This window comes from Myotis nattereri, assembly GCF_964212035.1.
Source record: "Myotis nattereri genome assembly, chromosome: 3".
In the NCBI taxonomy this organism is placed as follows: Eukaryota; Metazoa; Chordata; class Mammalia; order Chiroptera; family Vespertilionidae; genus Myotis; species Myotis nattereri.
The window spans coordinates 176,083,645-176,103,835 of NC_138077.1; the positions used below are offsets into that span (position 1 = coordinate 176,083,645).

General features: G+C 42.3%; 1 protein-coding gene across 1 annotated transcript in view; it reads left to right on the forward strand.

The window, feature by feature from the left end:
• OMA1 (OMA1 zinc metallopeptidase) overlaps positions 1-19,818 on the forward strand; it is a gene marked incomplete at its 5' end in the record, with an annotated part of 524,473 nt that extends 504,655 nt beyond the window's left edge. The window contains one exon of the mRNA XM_081088464.1: positions 19,656-19,818. Coding sequence (XP_080944590.1) covers positions 19,656-19,811 — 156 coding nt within the window. The 3' untranslated portion in view covers positions 19,812-19,818. The remainder of the gene's footprint in view (positions 1-19,655) is intronic.
• Between the last annotated feature and the right edge of the window lie 373 nt (positions 19,819-20,191).

A 20,191-nucleotide genomic window follows, 5' to 3' on the forward strand; every position in this document is an offset into this window, starting at 1 on the left:
CTGATCATATTCCATGACAACAAACCTTCATCTCAGGGGTATGGCAGAGTAGTTCCGAGCTAAGCCACATTGCCTGGGTTTGTATACCAGTTCTAGCTGTGGGACCATCGGCAAGGTACTTAACCTCTCTGTGCCTTTTTTATTTAATGTAAGATAAAGATAATAATCTTTACCTCATAGGGTTTCAAAGATGAAAGAATTAAAAATATATAAGGCAGTGCCTGGCAGTATGTGTGTGTGTGTGTGTGTGTGTATATATATATATATATATATATATATATATATATATATATATATTCATTATTAGTATTGGACACACTACGTTGTTGTGCAAACTCCTCTGCATACACAGTGACTGCTGGGGCTCCAGCCAATCAAACCACATTCCAGGCAACACTCAAGGCAAAGGGGTTTCTGCCTGTTGAGTCAGCTCTTGTGAGGATCCTCCTCTGCAGGTCCTCACAACACTACTTATTTACAGAACCTGGCTTCCTGGACATATGTGACTGTAAGAGAGACTTGGAAATGACATTTTTATTCCAAACAGTATCATGCCCCGTGGAGAAACTGGTCGTAAGGAAGAAGAGAGCGTGGAATATGTTTAGGCCATGGCAGACTCTGTGTTATCTACATACCCAAAGTTAATGGATTCTTCTCTGCTTTGCTCTCACTGCCCAAGGCCATTCTGCCTACCCCTCTACACACACTTGTCTACCTTGGCTTCTCTAATACCACACCTGGTTTTCCTCCTACTTCTCTGGCCACTGTCTTTTTATCAAATTTTCTGGCTTCTCATGCTCTTCCCAGGTTCTGTATGCAGGGGACCCCCAGTTTTACCACTGACCCTTCCTCTCTTCTCCAGCTGCACTCCCATGGTGGTGAATACCCCCTCATGCGGGTGACTCCCTCCTGTGCATCTCTACCTCAGACTTCTACTCTGCACTCATGCCTGCTGTCACCTCCTCTCCACATGTAGAATGAATAACCATCTCAAAATTTACTTTTCTAACCATAGTTCTTGATTTCCCACCACATGTGCTTCTCTCTCCACTTTCCCCATCTCCGAACAGGGGCCCTCCAAATCCGCTTGAAGTCCAAGACTCTAGAAACCAGTCTTGATGGCTCCTTATTCTTCAGCATCTCCCACTCCCATTTCCAACCCTGAAATAATTTTCAAATCTGTCCACCTTGTTCTACCTTGGCGATCACTGCTCTAGTCCAAGCCAGCAACATCCCTCACCTTGACTACTGGGAGTCCCTCTAATGAATCCTCCTATTTGCATGCTTTCTTCTGTGGTAGAGCACAGTGGTTTAGTGCAAGGACTCTGGAGCCAGACAGCCTTGGTTCAAATCTTAGCTCCAATATATATTAGCTATCTGACTTAGATAAGTTTATTAACACTGTTTAAAAATCTCAACTTCTTCATCCTAAAGTGAGAATAATGATAGTACATATTTCATATGATTATTATAAGCACTAAATGAGTTGCTCTACAGGTTTGGCAAAAGTAGGCTTTTAGTTGTGAGTACGCAAAGCAGAGGGTTTATTCTTGTATTATTATTATTTTTTTTAAAGACATTTTCTTTTCTTTTTTTTAAATATGTTTTATTGATTTTCTACAGAGAGGAAGGGAGAGGGATAGAAAGTTAGAAACATCGATGAGAGAGAAACACCGATCAGCTGCCCCCTGCACACCCCCGACTGGGGATGTGCCTGCAACCAAGGTACATGCCCTTGACCGGAATTGAACCCGGGACCCCTGAGTCCGCAGGCCGATGCTCTATCCACTGAGCCAAACCGGTTCTGGCTATTCTTGTATTATTATTTATTAATGCTTATATCATTTTTCATATGAACAACTGTAAACCTGCTCTTACCCCGCCCTGTGTGTCAGTACTAAGAGCAAGGCCTGGCATATAATAAGCACAATCAATAAATGTTAGCTTATTATGCTAGCTATTATTACCACACATTTTTCGTGGAGCCACCAGAGTGATCTTTTAAAAATATAAATTAAATCCTATCGTTCCTGTGCTTAAAACTCTCTAGTGATTTCCCATTTCAGCTGCAATGAAATTCTAATACATTACCATGGCCAAAGGTCTTCCATTACTTAGCCCTTGACTCCTCCCACCTCTGCGTATAGCTCTCTATCACTATCTTTAGCCCTGCCTGCTTTATTTTAATTCCTCTAACATTCCAAGCTTATTTTAATTTCTTTAACATTGCCTCTGTTCCTTCCTCTGCCTGGAATGCTCTTCCCTCCCTCCAGCGATTCATAAGGCTGACTCATTTTTTTCCAGATCTCAGCTCAATGACCTCCCCCTTTGAAAGGCCCACTGTGACCATGTGCCTAAAGGAGTGTCCCTGCCCTTGTAATTCTCCCCCTTCATTTATTTTTTTTAATGTACTTTTATTGATTCTGAAAGAGGGCGAGAGAGAAACATCAATGTGAGAGAGAAACATCAATTAGCTGCCTCCCATACTCACCTGGACTGGGGATTAAACTGGCAACCTGGGTATGTGCCCAGACCGGGAATTGAGTCAGCGACCTTTCAGAGCAACAGGATGATGCCCGGCCAGGGCTGCCCCTTCCTTTTCCGTGGCTTTCTTGTTGGTTTGTTTGCCTCTTTTATGGCCTCTACTAGAGTATGGGGTTTCTGAGAGCACAGATCTCATTTACTTATATAGTTGTGGATCCCAGGACCAGTGATGGCACAAAGTAGGTACTCACAAACCAGCTGGTGAATGAAAGAAGAGATGACCCTTGAGCAAGAGTTTAACGAATAAATAGGAGTGTTCCAAATACACAAGAAGAAGCAAGGATTGGAGGCAAAGGGAGCAGCATTTGCAAATGTATTCAAATATGCCATAGAGTAGTGATTTGCTATTTAGAAATGTGGTGTGGTCTTCATACCAGAAGCATCAGCTTCACCTGGGACTTGTTAGAAATGCAGGGTCTTAGTCCTCAGCCCAGACACACTGAGTCAGAATCTGCATTCTAAGAAGACTCCCAGGTGTTTCATTTGAGAAGCACTGGAGTAGTGTGTTCAGGGAACCAGAAATAGCCATCATGACTAGAGCACTAGAACATAAAGTACAAAGGGGAATGTTTCAGCTAGGATATAAATTCAGCTGCACGTAACAAACCCGGGATGATAGTGGCTTAAAAACACCAGATAATCCCTGGTCGGGTGGGTGGCTCAGTTCATTGGAGTGTTGTCCCGTACACCAAAAGGTGGCAGTCTTGATTTCTGGTCAGGGCACATACCTAGGTTGCGGGTATGATTCCCAATTTAGGCACAACCGATCTCTCTCTCTCTCTCTCTCTCTCTCTCTCTCTCTCTCTCTCTCTCTCTCTCTCTCTCCTTTCTTTCTCTCTCAAAATCAATAAAAATATATCCTCAGGTGAGTATTAAAAAAAACAAAACACCCCATCAGGTACATGTATTCATATCTCATGTAAAAGTCCAAGCAAATATGGCTGCTTTTTTGCTGAGTCTCTCAGGGGCCTGATCCATTCTAAGTAGTGTGGAAAGGTGAATTTTCCTTTCCCGTCCTGTGATAAAGACTGCCTGAGATACTGAGCTGCCACTTTATGCTCAGTTGAAGTAATCCTTCCTGGGCCGCATCTCACAGTAACTAGTGAGCACCTGCTACATGCCAGGCACCTTGTTAGGGCCTGAGGACACGGCGATGAGGAGATATGACCTCATCCCTCAAGGAGCTCAGCATGAAAATAGGCATCATGATGCAGTGTCAGATTCCTCTGTGTGACCTCTCAGGTTTCCCTCTCAGGAATAAAGTCAGCAGGGAAAAGAAGGGGCCAAGAAGCCTCAAGTGGCCAAAGTTGGGCAGAAAAAGAATGGGGAAGGAGCTAGAAGACTTAACATTTTATCCTTTTATTCAATTGGAAATAATAATGCTAGCAATGAATTCTAACACACTGAATAATACAAAAAGGAACCCATGGGTCTAAAGCAGGGTTGGGTGACCTTTTTTCTGTCAAGGGCCATTTGGATACATCATTTAAAACATCATTCAAAACATCATTCAAAACATCAGCTTAAAAATTAGCTGCTATGTTTGGTCAAATATTAAATTAATTCACCCCTAATTCCTTCGTAGGGCTGGACCAAATGATTCTGTGGGCCTAATATTGTCCTTGGGCTGGACTTTCCCTATCCCTGGTCTAAAGTGATAATAAAAATTGGAGAGAGAGAGAGAGAGAGAGAGAGAGAGAGAGAGAGAGAGAGAGAGAGAGAGAGAGAGAGAGAGAGAGAGAGAGAGAGAGAGAAAGCTCTTTTTTTTTTTTTTTTTTTTAAAAAGGGGAAACCAACTAATGCATGAGGAATGGTATAATTAGAAAACTACTATTATGCAACCACTGGTATAATAATTGATTTAGATAAGCATAATTAACAGATGCTTAAACCATTGTATTAAAAGTTGTTTGGGATAAGAATAGTTATACAGTCTCATATAAAATTCCACAGAGTACTGATTAATTACACAGGGAAAAGGTACCATTACAACAAAGAAATCTGGTGAATACCATATTAATCATATGATAAATGTAATGTCACCAATGATGGGGCTAATTGGAATCATGTGACACAAATTGAGAATCATTCTGAATAACAACTGGCTTATGCTATTCAAAAGTGTCAATGTCATGAGAAACAAATGGGCTGAGGACCAGTTTCATATTATAGGCTAATAGGAAATGACAATTAAATGCAACACATGATTGTGGATTGAATCCTATATGAGAAAGAAACATTGAGATTATTGAGACATTAACATCTGAATACAGAATGCATGTTAGATAACAGTTCTCTAATGTGCCAAGTCAGATCATAATATTGTGGCTATCCAGGAAAATGTCCTTATTCTTAGAAGATACATGTTAAAGAATTTAGAGTTAAAGAGTCATAATGTTGCTAACTTACACTTAAATGGTTTAGGGAAAAAAAGAAAAGTACACAAGGAAAGAGATAAGACAAGTGTGGCAAAATATTAAAAGTTGGTGAACCTAGGTAAAGAGTAGTATTTAGATGTTCATTGTGTTATAATTGTGATTTTTAAATAGGTTTAAATTTTGATTTAAATAAAAAGTGTTTAACTATCCCTGGTGGCTGATCCTATGCAGACCAAGTCTTGTATATATAATGGATTCCCCAAAATTCACATTGTTACTGGCAATGCCGGCTCTTCGTTCTTGAGTTCGGCAAAGAAAGAATTCAGAATTGAGAACTCTAACACAAGAGGAAGTTTATTTAGCATGCAAAGTGACAATACACTTGAAAAGAAGATTTGAGTGGCCTGCTCAGAGCCCTGCCTTGGCCTTTTAGAAAGAAAGTCACAGAAGCAGAAGAAGTGAGCCAGCTTGGTTGCGTGGACTTAGGAAATAAGTAACAGAGGCAAAAGGAGGACCCTTGGAAACAGGTTCAGGGATTAATTTAACCCTGGAGGAGCTGCTGCTGTCCACTGCTTCCCTAGTAGCAAGTCTCATGGGGACCCTTAGAACTTAGGAGAAAGAAAGAAAAAGAAAAGATGGGAATGTTCTAGAGAGAGAGTGTGCACACTGGGTCCTTTGTCTGAAGAGTTTTTATCTGTTCTCTAAAGGCAGGAATTTTAGGGGAAGTTTCAGAGGAGAATTTCAATAGAATATTCATCAATTTCAAAAGTGTGTCCTTTAATATGCTGATGCATCAAAATGAATTGCCCTGGCTGGTGTTGCTCAGTTGGTTGAGCACCATCCTGTGCACCAAAAGGTCACTAGTTCAAATTCCTGGTCAGGGCACATGCCCAGGTTGCAGGTTTGGTCCCTGGTGAGGACAGGTACTGGAGGTAGCCAATTGATGTTTCTCTGTTACATTGGTCTCTCTCTCTCTCTCCATCTTCCTTTCTCTAAGATCAATAAAAACATATTTTTTTAAAAATGAGTGTATAGGATCAGGGTCATGGTCTCTATAGATTGGTTGGCACTAGGGTAGGGGGTCATTGGTCCTTGCGTCTAGTCCTGATACCAGCCATGGTGTCACTTTATCTGGTTTTGCTGCTATTCTGGGCCTGGAGCTGAAACACCACTGAGGTCTAGATATTATCTCTAGTTTGACAAAAACTCTGTCTCACAGCTGTCAACAGACCTGAGGCTTTGTCCCCAAGATGATTTAATGCTAATCAGAACCTCATTGTTCTGAAGGCTAATGTTTAAGGGAGTGGCTGTGCAAGGGAGAAGGAGGCAGGTGAGTCAGGGTGCTTGCTGGATGAGGCCAGTTTGAATCAGCTTTCGTTCTCAGTTTCCCTATTCCACTTGCCAAGTAACTTTCCTAGCTTCGTACTATCCTGCCACAACAGCATTCGGGATTCTATTTAGTCTGGCTGCTGGTCCATCAGCCTGTACCCCAGGAAATGGGGTTGGTCCTGAGCAAAAGCAACAGGGGGAGCTGGGGTTTGGTGGCCTCAGGGTTAGCCTCTGTCTGATTCATACTCACATCATTTGCCTTCTCTTTGGAGTGTCTGAACAACAAGCCATGAACACAGCGCCTGACAGACTGGAAGCACTGATGACAAAAGTCTGCTTTCCTTTTTGGTAAAACTTTGAGACCTAAAGCTGCCCAGATCTCTTTCCTGCCTAGAGAAGGTTTGGCAAAGAGGAACAGATCACCAGGCTGGGTGGGGTTCTGGGGTTTTAGTTGCAGAGATGAGGGTGTTAGTATGGGGAAGGGAGATAAAGATGAGATGAAATTATAATTGTGAGAGTTGGGGAAGAGTAGATTTCAAAAACATTTTTAGTCACAGATGGTTGAAGAGAAATACAGAGAACAGGCCCCAGCACCTCATCTTCCTAGCTGATTGCAGGGAGGGGGAACTCGCTAATGAACACATTGACTTCCCAGCTTCTCAGAACAATAGCAAATGCTTTTTGCAGTTATCAATTGGGATCCACAGCAGGTGTGGGGGATGGAAGGTGCTGGTGATTCTAAGTTTATCTTTAGGATTTAGGTGAATAGAGAGAAAATTTAAAGAGCAAGAAGGAAGGTCACATAATTGTAGCAAGAGAGCCAGACTGGGTGGTCTCAACTGGACTAATTCTCAACCTTGCTACTAGGCCACTTACCCTCTTTAATTTCTAGTTTTTTTCATTGTTAAAAATTAGAATAGTAGTTTCCCTTTCTATAGATCATGTGAGAACTAAACAAAATAGTTAATATATATAAAAAGTACTTTATCTTATTGCCAGTCATTTATGCAGGAACTATTTATTAAGTACCTACTGTGTACCAGGGCTATGCTAGGATCCAGGGGTATAACAGAGAAGTGGAAAGTGTAGTCCTTGACCCTATAGAGCTGGTCACCTATCAAGAAAGAGGGAGGTAGACCAAGTGATTGCAGACGCACTGAGGTATACCAACTGTGAGTGGGAAGTCAGAAAGGCCTTCTGAAGAAAGGAATAGCATTAAGGAGACCCATCATAAACAGCAATACTCATTCTCATGCCCAAGGAGCAGGGTCAGAGACTTAAACACTGACCCTGGTTGACCAGATGGATAAAGGTCTGAAACCTGGTGAAGGAAGCATAGGTTTTCACTGAGGAGAGGCAAGACGAAGTGTCCTAGGAGTTACCTCTGCAGTCTTGTTAAAGTTGCCCAGCCTTGTCTGCTGTGCAGAGTCCCTGGGGCCTGGCTGATGTCCTGGGCATTCCTCACTCTTGGAGGCACCTTGATAACAAAGCTCGAGCTTTCCCTAAATGATTAGGTGAGTCCTATCCTGGCTCCAAATAAAGATGCAGCAGAGAGCCCCGGTCTTTTCCAGGGGCACCTAACATCCCACAGTGCACTGCTCAAGTGCCACTTCCCCGTGGGAGACTGCCTCCATCCCACTAGCCCAGTGCCTGCCATTCCCCTAACAACTCTGCCTTGATATGGATGAATAAAACCATTATAGAAATGTTATTTAAGTTAAAACAAAATAGCTCCACCCTTATTTCCAGTTCCTTACCCCAAAAGGGCATGGGATAGGTAGGGAAAGATTTGAGTGTGTTTTCTGAGTTAGTATATACACACACAAATGTAGATACCCGCCTGGTGGCACTTGTGATATTTATACCCAATCCTAGCTCAGTACTACCTTTTATAAACCCACCCTTGAACAAAAGGACTTTTGGGAGCTGGCAGGGTAGTCTAGGATGGAAAGCATATTTTGAGATGAGAGGTTGGCATTCCATTCCACTGGGAATGTGTTTCCTGAGCAGCCCCTGAGAGAAACTCAGTTTTGGCCACGGAGTGTCCAGAGGTAAATACACTAGTTGAGTCAGGGAGCAGGATCATGAAATAAAGGCTGTGCATTGTGCAAGAGTTAAAGTAAAGGTCGAATGAAGGTATCATGGGGGTTCTGAAGACTCCATTTTGCCTGTCATTCACTCCTCGGGTGGCCTGTGCAGATCAGCCCATCATCATCATTTTATGGTTTCCGGTTCTCCCCTCCAGTGGAGGTGGCGGTGGTGGTCTGTGTATGTGAGTGGTTTGGGGTTGGGGAGTCCAGCCCAGTGACACCTAAGACACCTTCAGTTGCTCTGCCCTTTGCTCTGTTACACCTTCATCTGCCCTAATTATTTACCAGTAACACGGGCATAAACACAGCTTGTGTTCTTTGGAGAAGTATTTGCTGACTATGACAGTGAGAGGATTTTCTAAGGACTTCCACATCTGACAAGGAAGTCAGATCAGACACTTTTCATTTTGCCTGCAGGATCCAGAAGCAATTCCCATCCCTGTTGGTTTAGAACACGTAAACTTCACACGTAGATGAAATGAGAAAATAGATTCTATTTCATGAGGAATTTTTTTTTTATCCTGCACTCTCTATTGGAGACTTTATAAAAGAAAGAAAGGAATAAAACCCCCACATTTGCAAGAAACTGCTGGTGTCCTTGAACATCTTCCCCACACGCAGGGTAATCTGGTATTAAAAAAAAAATTGAATTTTCTACATCTGAAAGAACCCATTTATTGATTATATGGATGAATAAAACCATTATGCAAATGTTATTTAAGTTAAAACAAAAAAAGCTCCACCTTTATTTCCAGTCCCTAACCCCCAAGGGCATGGACTAGGTGAGGAACGATTTGAGTGTGTTTTCTGAGTTAGTATATACACAAAAAATGTAGACACATGCCAGGAATATCAAAGGTCAGCTGGTTATATGTTCTAAGCACCTTATGTGTATGAACTCATTTAATCCCACAACAGTCTTATAAGTGAGGTGGCTATGAGCATCCTTTTATCACAGATGTGGAAACAGAGTCCAGAAAGTCCCTGGAATCACAATGTGGAGAAGTGGTGGTGTGGGGATTTGAAGCCAACACAGAGCTTAACGGCCTACAGACTTAACCACCTTATGTGCTGCTTGAGACTGTTTTTCTTTTTTATTAAGTCTCCTTGGTCCAAAGTCTCCCATATTTGATACAAAATTTTCATCAAAAAGTTGACTATAGTACACATGGGACCTCACTGTTATTTCTTAAAACTTCATGTGAATCTATAATTGTCTTAAAAAAAATTCTTTTAAGAAGAGTTGACTAGTGTATAACCAGTTTTTAATGTATGAGTGAATTAAAAATTAAGGTATAAAATGACTGATTTTTCAAGCTATTATCACTTTGTAAATGTTATATATAGAATGTTTTTATTTATTTCAGAGAGATGTAGGGAGAGGGAGAGAGAGAGATAGAAACATTGATGGGCTGCCATCTGCATGCTTCCTACTGGGGATTGATCCTGCAACCTGGGCATGTGCACCTCCTGGTGCATGGGGCAAGCCTCAACCAACTGAGCCACACAGGATGGGGAACCTTTTTTTTAATGGAATTATTCCAGCAGTTGGTTGGGGTAGGCATGAAAACGAGATGGGTTAAAGTCCTAGTCACATTCTGTCTTGGGGAAAAAGCCCCGTAACTTTTCTGAGCCTCAGTTTCCTAAATATGTAAAAGGTGATAGTGCTGCCTACGCTACAGCATTGTTAGAAAAAGGCAGGTTTGAAGTCAAGTTAGTGTGAGTCCTAAATTGCTTGCTCTTCCCGGCTAAGACACCCCGAGTGGAGACAATAGGTGCCACCTACAGGGAAGGAAGCCTAGGGGGCTTGTCTGCAGCCCCCTGCCTGTTACCCCTTCAGCCCTTTCTGCAAGTGGCCTGGGAATCCATGTTCTTCTGAAGGACCAGTTCTCAGATGGTCATGTCAACTTCACTGGGATTGAAGTCCATGCTCTACCCAGTTCAACTTGCTTCTCTTTCCCTTCCCAAATCACCTGGATTTGGAATCCAAAGATCTTCTTTTAAGACTTGCTTTTGCTGTGTAGCTTCTGGTAAGCCCCCTCCCTAGCTGGGTCTTGGGAGTCCCATCCACAACAGGGTGCTTCTCATCTACAAGCTTCCCAAGCCCCCCTCCTCTGATGGGCCTCCAGGGCATACATGGAATGAGAAAGGGCTCCTCCACCTGTCTGTGTCATCCCAAAGCTGCATTCTCTCACACTTCCCTATCCCCTTTAAAGATATGGGCCCAGGGGAAGGGAGAGGCACAGTTATGAGGCTGTAATGTCTGTGGAAGGGGCCTAGCTGGGCAGCCCAACCCTACTTGGTGTGAGGCTTCCGTCATGGAGGCATGAGGCAGGCTCTCGCTATGGAAACCAAGATGCTATAATTGGAGGGACTCGGCGCTGCTAAACTGAACATTTTGTGAAATCAATTGAGAGAAAAATCAATATGGGATTTTTTTTCCCCCACCACGAAAAGACAAGATTTCCACACAATTAAGAATTGGGCTGCGGTTTCCACACTCTGCCTGTCATGTTCTCATGTTTCTGTGCCACTACTGTTCATCAGAAATAATTAAACATTTTCCCATGGGCAACAATTACTTGCTTAAAATATTATGAGTAAGGAGAATACATTTATAATTACCTAACCTTTCTGAAGGTGAAAATATATATTATCCTTTGATAGAACAGGAGAAGGAGTCCCGGATATGCCTGAGCACTGTGCTGTATCTCTCCTGATTACACTAATTGCTGTAAGGAACGGAACAATACGTTTTTTACACACTCAGACCTTCTCTTTCATTTTATGTCACTTTTAGGCATCAAATGATGGCTCCACTTTCTTGTTGTTTTTGTAAGTCATTAAATAGCCAGCCTGTAGCTATTAGGATTGCCAGACAGCATCTCGGAATTGCCCAGCACTAGGAATAATGAGAGGGGCGAGCCTCTCTTCTCTTTGGAGTTGGTTACATTGTTAACCACATGCAGACGAACCAGGAGTCCAGTGTTTCATGCTTCTGCTAGTTTCCTGATTTTTGCCTTAAACACACACACACACACACACACAGTGAAAAACCAAAACAATAATCACAATAGTTAACAATTATTGAGTGGTTGCATACTGTTAGGCACTTTAAATATGTTATGCATGCTACCTCATTTAATATTCAACAATTCCACGAGGCAGGTTACTGTGGACACTCCCATCTTACAAATGAGAGAGCTGAGACCCGGAGATGTTAAGTAACTTACCCAGGATTGAATAGTGAATACGTGGTGAAGCTGGGGGTTGATTCAAAGTCTGCCCCTTTAACTGCTATGCTGTCTCTCAGATTTCTCTATCAAGTCATGTTGGTCCAAGAGTTTCTGTTAACTGACATAGAATATATTTCCTATATTTATCAAAAAGCTTACTGTAATTGTGTTTTTATGATAAAGTCCCTTTTTCCTACTTGTTTGGTCTTGATGCTAGTTTTTAGGTCTACAAGCATGTAATAATAGTAATGGTAATAGTAATAGTAATAGTAATAGTAATAGTAATAGTAATCGTGATTGTAATCGTAATAGTAATCGTAATAGTAACCATAATAGTAGCAGTATTAATATTAGTAGTAGCAGTCACCACTCACTGAGTATATACCCTGGGCGGAGCATTAACCTAGGATCACTCTGTGCCCCATACACATGATAATGATGCTGGGTAGACTCTATCATACTTGGTTTATACATGGAAAAACAGGCCTAGAAGCATTAGTGAGATGGCCAAAGTCACATGGCCTATAAACGGTAAAGCAGGGACTTCAGAGATATGCCCATCTCATGCAGGCAGCTTTATCCCGTGAGTTGTGTGCCAGGCACTGTCCTTGGCTCTGGTAATATATGGTGAATTAGACCTCATCCCTGCTGCCAGCCAGGAGCTCGGTTGGCTCATACATACACCAGGCTTTGGGGTCAGTAGTTGGTGTAACTACATGCCTTCTTTCCTCCAAAATGTTCTCTCCCTTATTTTAGGAAAACTGAGTCTCGGTAAGAATAGAAGGTCCTGCACTGGGCAGTGTTTGGGAAACCAACCAGGGAGAAACCACTAAAAGGGGTTATGAAGAGAGCAGCTTGTTTCACTTAGTCACAAGTTCGAAGCCTGAGTCACACACCACTCCTCTGGATTCCTCATTTCTCATGTTTAGTCTGCCATCCTGAGTCATCCTCAAGTTCACTTCCTCCTCTCTACCTTCACGGCCTCCCAGTCTCATCTTTTCTTTCAGAGGAGTTCTAAGATCCTCCTCTACTCTCTCCCCTTGGGGCTCTAGCCCACACACAGCCAACGTGATGAGCTTTCTCAAATAAACTCCAACCCTAGCCCTGGCCTTGCTGCAGCAAACCTGAATGCATGAGGCTCAGCCCTTTTCCAGTGGCCTTTCTGGCCCACACCTCCCGTCCTCTCCCATTGCTTCCTGCATCAGACTCTACAGCCCCACAATGCATATCTACAGTGCCTTGGCCTGTGTGTTAGCTCTTCCAATTTCTGCAGCTCAGGAACACTATTCTACACCAGCGTTTCTCAATCTTTAAAGTTTGCTTAAAAGAATTACCTGGGGATCTTGTTAAAATGCAGGTCCTGATGCAGTAGGTCTGGGGTAGGGCGTGACATTCTGCATTGCTATCAAGCCCCCAAATGACTCTGACAAGGCTTCTGCAGGGACCACACTTTGAATAGCAAGATCTGCTTTCAACTATGGTGGAAACCTCCCCTGAATAACCTCCCCCTCACCTTCTACCCTCGCCTCCTCACCCTAATAAATTAGGTAGAGCTGATAGCCTTTGCTTGCAATCAGACGATAATAGTAGCAATTGATACTTACTGAGTACTCACCTTGAACCACACATTGTTCAGAGTGCTTTACATTGATTAACTCGTTTAATCAGCACAACAACCCTACAAAGTAGTGTTATCACTTTTATTCTGTAGATGGGAAAATGAAGCACAAAGAGGTTAAATACCTCACCCAGGGTCACACAGCTGGGAAAGAGTGGAGGTTGGCTTTCACTCCGGCCCTTGGTCTCTGGAGTCCATGCTCTTTTCACCTTGACTCTATGCTACTCTCAGCGATGCCCAACCCACAGTCCTGCCTGCACTGCCTCAGCTCCTTTGCTTTCCTATTCCAATGCACAACCAATATTACACGTTGTTTACTTGCTTTCCCCTCTCATTAGATGGTAAATTCCTTAACACTGGGACCCTTTCTGGTGTAATTCTGAATCCTAGGCACCCTGGCAATTCCTGGCATATAGTAGATGTTAATTACATGCTTCCAAACTACTGCACTGCATAAGCATTCATAGAACTTACCAACTTTCTCATCCCTCTCTGATGGAGATTACTTTATGGCAGTGGTATCACCCTCTCAAAGGCTGGGGGAGGGAGTGTGTGTCCATGGTTGCTGTCCAGCTTTCCTCCCCCGCCCCCCCATCAGGCCAGCTCTGTCTCCCATGGCAAGATCCTCAGGGCGGCACCACCACTGCTATAATTACCACTTATCCTCTTCTCCCCATCAGGAGATCCACCCCATTCTTCCTGCTTTCTCTCTTTATTTGGGGGGGTCTGCTTTTCTAGTTGTTGCTCCCACACTTTTCAGCCTTCTTATGAAAGGAAAGGCTACCCGGTTTTTAACACTATCAACCAATCAGAACATTTATTTACTCCAGTGATTCCCCCCCTCCCCCACGGCCAACCCAGGCTACACCTTGCAATAGCCTGGAGAGCCTGTAAAAACTTTCCAGTGTACAGTCTCCACCCCCAGAGGCTATGACTCACTCGGTCTGGTGGAGCCCAAATTTCAGTGGCTTGTGGTGTTCCCCTGGTGATGCTCACATGCAGTTTGAGAATCACAGCTTCATTACAGGGCAGAGCACCTCGTGTACTCACGATAGCAGTGCAACCTGCTCACAGGCCTGTCCATGCTCCCCTGTCTAACCATCCTGAGCTCCTCCACAAGCCTGTGATGGCAGAAGGCTGGTCACTTGATGGCCACCAAGACTTTGCTGTCGTCAAGTTTATTGAGATAGTCCCTGGCTTGTTACACTGTTGTCTTGTTCATAAGAATTATGTTTCAGCCCTCCCGACATCTAATTTTGCAAATCAGTGTCAGGTATAGGAAAGACCCTGTCACTTGAGAGCAGTACACCCAGTAACTGTAAAGGTCAAAGACCCCCATGGAAATTAGCTTTCTGCTATTGAAACACATTGAGTTAAACACACAACAGAAAATGTGACCTTATGGCACGCTGGCTATTTATGTATGTATAAATTAGCCCGTTAGATCTACTGAGAACCAATATCCTAGCACTACTCACTTATTATCATGGTAGTATGGCAGGATAAAAGCCGAAAGGTGTTCTAAGACATTGTCATAGTAGCTCTCATTTATGACGTGTCTACTTGATGACAGGCACATTAGTTAGTTCACCTCAAATCCTCACAACAACCTTGCAAGAAGGGAATAGTTACTAGGATTCCATGCCAGAATGTCTGACTCAAACACTCCCAACTCTATGCTGCATACTCCTTATCATCAGTGACAGCAGTGTCCAGGGAGCATGCTCCATGTGACTGGACACCCGGGAGCAGGGCCGCCCTCCCCGCCCTGAGTTAGATGAATCACACTGATTATTATTTTCTTTTCAAAGAGTGTTGCTGACTTAATAAGTGAAATATGATGGCTCATGTTAATTCTTTCAGATGTCGGTTCTGATTAATTTCTTTATTTTTGAATGATCTGACTCAAGTGCATTATATTGGGAGTAATTAAAACACAAAGATGGGTTTGTTTGTTTCTTTGAACTATTAAGTGTGTGTGTGTGGGGGGGAGAATCATAAGCTTGTGAGCACTGATTTTAGTGTTTATCCACCTATCAGTTATCAAGGTAGAGAAATACAAATTCCCAGTCACCCACATCAAAAAATTACAAAGCATGTTTTGTTTCTTTTTTTCCAGTTGATCAAAATTATGTCTCCTAACTGTTCTGTGTCTGGAACTAAAGCTGAGCTCACTTAGCAAAATGTCTGTTTAGATAAATCGGGAACAAAAAGACCAAAACTAATGACTTCCACAGAGGAAGGTGCCCTGGGAAATATAATATAGACTAGCGGAATCTGGGGCCTGTTTGCTATGATTCTGTGTACCCGTCTGATGGGGAGCATGAATAGTTTTCTTTACACAAAGGGACTCAGGGAACGGTGAATCAGGGAATAATTGACTTGTCTTGGTATGTTTGTGAATGTGCATTTTTATCTGATGGCAAATATGCTGTTGGCCTTTGAGTCAGTCAGCCACCATAAAATTTCCTCCGCCTCACATGCACGAAGATAGTGTGCCCATCCCCTCCCCGCAAGAAAACATTTCAAATTAGCATTAATCAGCCAATGTCCTATTTGGGGGCCAGGCAGTGAAAGCCACCTACTGCAGCTGAATGCCATTCAGCAGGCAAGAAGTGATTTGCAATATAATTTAAATGAAGAGTTGGCTTCCTTTCCCATTTAGAACACACCAGTATGGAAACCTGATTGTCAGACACTCTGGTGATGTGCATCAACTTGGCTATTCACTCAGAAAAGGAAGTTTCCGGAGACACCACACATTTAATTTATTTCCCTTTTCCCTATGAAGTTAAGTTCAGCTTGTTAAATACAATGACTATCCAAACCACAGAAAAACCAATACCATTAATTTTAATGCTCATAGCATAATGGAAGGAGATTATATTTGTTTGGGAGTTTTTCCCCCTTTTAGTAGAATGTTAACTTGCCCCTCTCCTTAGGAGTTAATTATTATTTTCCTTCCACATGCTCTGCTTCTATCTGAGCAGCCAGTGTGCTTGTTAGTGTCTTCAGATGATGAACTGCTGGTGATTCTATACTTCTGCAATGTCGATCACTAAAACATCAATAGCTTGGCAGTGTGGCCTGTGTATGTGTGGCTGATAGCAATGCCATGGGTCCCTGACAGTACCCTCTCCTCTATTTTTATAAAACATTTAGTTTTAGTAGAGTTTCTTTTCTAAGCTTTGGGAGACTGAATGACTTTTCGGTGAATTATATAGTAGTGAGAATTGGTACTTTTTCCTATCTAATCATTTGAGTATTTATTAATTAACTAGAGGCCAAGTGCATGAAATTTGTGCATTTGGGGGGGGTTCTCTCAGCCTGGCCTGCACCCTCTCGCAGTTTGGGTGCCCTTGGGGGATGTCCGATTGACAGCGTAGGTCTGCTCCCCGCAGTAGGACATCCTTAGCGCTGCTGTGGAGTCCAGGGCTTCTGGCTGAGCAGCACTCCCCTTGTGAGAGTACACTGAGCACCAGGGGGCAGCTCCTGTGTTGAGTGTCTCCCTACTGGTGGTCAGTGGGCATCGTAGTAACAGGTTGTTCTGTCGTTTGGTCAATTTGCATATTAGCCCTTTATTATATAGGATTTATTTTCAAAAGAATAGTTTATTGATTTTTAGAGAGAGAGGAAGGGACAGGGAGAGAGCAACATCAATGTGAGAACAAAACATTGATTGGCTGTCTCCTGCAAGCCCCTTACTGGGGATGGAGCCCACAACCCGGGCATGTGCCCTTACAGGAATTGAACTGGCAACCTACTGGTGCATGGGATGAAGCCCAACCAACTTAGCCACACAGGACAGGGGTGGGTATTTATTTTAAAACATCTATTTATTCACTTAACAGGCACATAATGAGCATCCAGCTTCTGGTAGCTAGCAGTGTGCTCAAGTATTAGGGATTAAATATAAACAAGACATCATCCATCCTCAGGGAGCTCATAATTCTGAGCAGGAATTATAACAAGGAATTGGAGCACAGTGAGGTAAATGGTACAAGAGAATTGGGCATAAAGTAATAGAGGAGGCGAAAGAAGGAGTGCTCCCTAGCAAGGGGGCAGAAGATGCTGGAGGTAGATCCCAGAGACCTAGACCTTATGTTCTTTGAGTTGGCAGTGAAGTTATGGGTGAAGGTGGGAAAAAGTGGCACAGGCAGAGAGAATAGGGATGCAAAGTTATGAAGCAAGCATTTTGTCAGAAACCTATATAGCTATTTAAATAATAACATAAGCTGACATTTAAATGCTCACCATTTGCCACACTTTGTTTCAAATTCTTGTATCTACAAACTCAGTTAAACCTTATAATGGCTATTCAAAGTAGGTATTATTAGCATCCCCTTCTCCAAATTAAAACTGATGCCTGGAGATGTTCAGTAACTTGCTGAATATCACACAGCAGTAGGACCAAGACTGGAACCTAGGTTCTTTGGCTTCTAAACATACATCTTTAAATATTTTGCACAGATTCTCTTTGCCCTTTTGAGCCTTCAGTCCAGCTGTGCAGAAAAGACCTACAAATATGAAAGACATTCATGACTATGTCTAAGGGGATAATAACAATGCCTATCACAAGTGGAGAGGATTAACTGAAGTAGAAATACATAAAGTGTTATGAACAGTGCCTGGTATGCACTAAAGCCCTTGTTAACTACTTGTATTATGATTATTAATATCTTAAAAGTAGTAGAGTCCGATGGTACTTAGGAATTCAAACCACTTAGGGGTAGGTTTGCAAAGGGCATTGTTGAATACGCACTTTTTGTAATTGGTGGCATCTGATGCAGGCCTAGCTGGCATAATAGTGGAATTCTTTTTTATTTTCTTTTTTAAATTGGTGAGGAGAGAGAGAGAGAGAGAGAGAGAGAGAGAGAGAGAGAGAGAGAGACATTGATGTGAGAAACATTGATTAGTTGTCTCTCACACGTGCCCTAAGGCAGGATTAAACTCGCCACCTTTTGGTGTACAGAATGGTGCTCCAACCAACTGAGCCACACACACCAGTGCAATGGTAGAATTCTTACAGATAGGACTTGGGAGGGAGTATTTCAGCAAGGACTGCAAAATTCCATAATGTTTAAGAAAAGGAAATACACTAAGTTGATGAAAGCAGAAGGTCTGTAAAGAGGAGCAGGGAGGAATAAGGTCAAATAGTAGGTAGAAATTGTTGGCAACTAATGGTATTTATTACATAGTTGTCATAAAAATCTTTCTGGGGTTATAGGCTCATTTATATTTTCATTTGAAAAAGAGCGAGTTTCAGGAAAGGTACATAACTTACTTAAGGTCATCCAGCTAAAGAGTGGTAGAACTTGGATTTGAACCCCGTGTATGGTACTTAATGTGCCACATTCACTTGACTGCAGCACAAACTCAGTTTCAAAGCTTTAACCACTCTAATTCATCATGAATGGGTATAGAATGATTTTCACAGTGAAAGAGATAAGAAAAAATAAGAAAAATGTGTCTACGTGTTCTTAGAGTGCTCCTTATCAATCACTATAGCCCAACATTTCCCCAGTTAATAGCCTGTGTCTACTTTCATTAAGTGGAAAGAACTGGTCTCTCTGATTTCCTGCATACACGCCCCACCTCAACTCTGCTATTTGTGTACATGTTATAACACATACCATAGATGGCATCCCACCTTCTGGAAAAAGAGCTATTGGTTAAGAGTTTGGGCTATAAAGAACTGCTTAGTGCCAGTGTTGGAATCCCAGCTCTGTCTTTCATAGTTTTGGCCATGAACAAGATTCTTAAGTTCTCTGTTGCTATTTCCTTATCTGTTTAATGATGATAATAATAGTCCCTACATCAGTGAGTTGCTGCTAGGAATAAATGAATTAATATAGAGAGAGACTAAAAACTGTACCTAAACTGCTGTGATCATTCATTAAATATTAGCACTATGATTGCCATTTGTATGCCTTATATCTCATGTTTCTTTAAATAAAAAACTGTGATTGGCTCTGTTGGTGAGGGCATGGGAAAGTTATCCTTTCAAATATTGCTGTAGATAGTGTAAAATTGTACAACCTTTATAAATGGTAATTTGACAGTACCTATCAAAATTTAAAAGATGTTTCTTTTACCCAATAATTCTCCTTCTAGGTATTTATCCTACAGATAGATTCACTCAAGGAAAAAATGTATAATTTGTACCTGTTGAATTTTAGACTATGTATGTATAACCCAGTCCAAATTCTTAAACTAAAAATTGACAAATGTTTTATGCTTAGTTTGTACCCTCCACGTTGTCTAGCATAAGGCTAGGTACAGAGGCAAACACTCCCTTTTGTTTAGCCTGGCATGATTCCTATGATCTCTGTGCCCCAGGCCCACCTCACGCATCACATATGCCTCAGAATGATGCTCCATTGTGACAACTGTGTATTTCATCCTCCTTTCTCCTTCAGTGGCTTGGTTTTGAAACTGACATATACTTCTTTCAATGTAGCTATGTCCTTGGCTTCTCTCGATGACGATTCCTGACTCATGTCCCTGGCAATCTTGGGAAAACATCAGCCACTTTCTTCAGTCCAGACCTCAGGACCCGCCTTTCCCCAGCATCACCCCCACCCAGCCTGGACACATTGACCAAACCGTTTTCTAGGACACACGTGAGTGAAATGCTTGGTTCTTTTACGCAAATAATTCAAATCATCCCTATCTCCCCCCTCTGCACCCTCAACTTTTGAGCATGATTTTGTATCTCTCAAAAGCTGCTCCAATTCTCTTACTTTCTGGAACTAACTGCCTGTCCTATAGTAGCCCAGTTGCTCAGGTTCATTCTTTGTTTAATCACTGACTTATCCAAGGAGGTGGTGTCCAGTGGAATCTGAGAACTGAAAGGCACAAGCCTTTGTTCTCCTGTGTGTTTGCAATCAGGGTTACTTGTCTCTGACTTAAATTGGAGACTAAATGGATTAGAATAAAACCAATTTAAGGGGGGAAAAATGTTCACAGACTCAGAAATGGAGATTCCTGCTATCT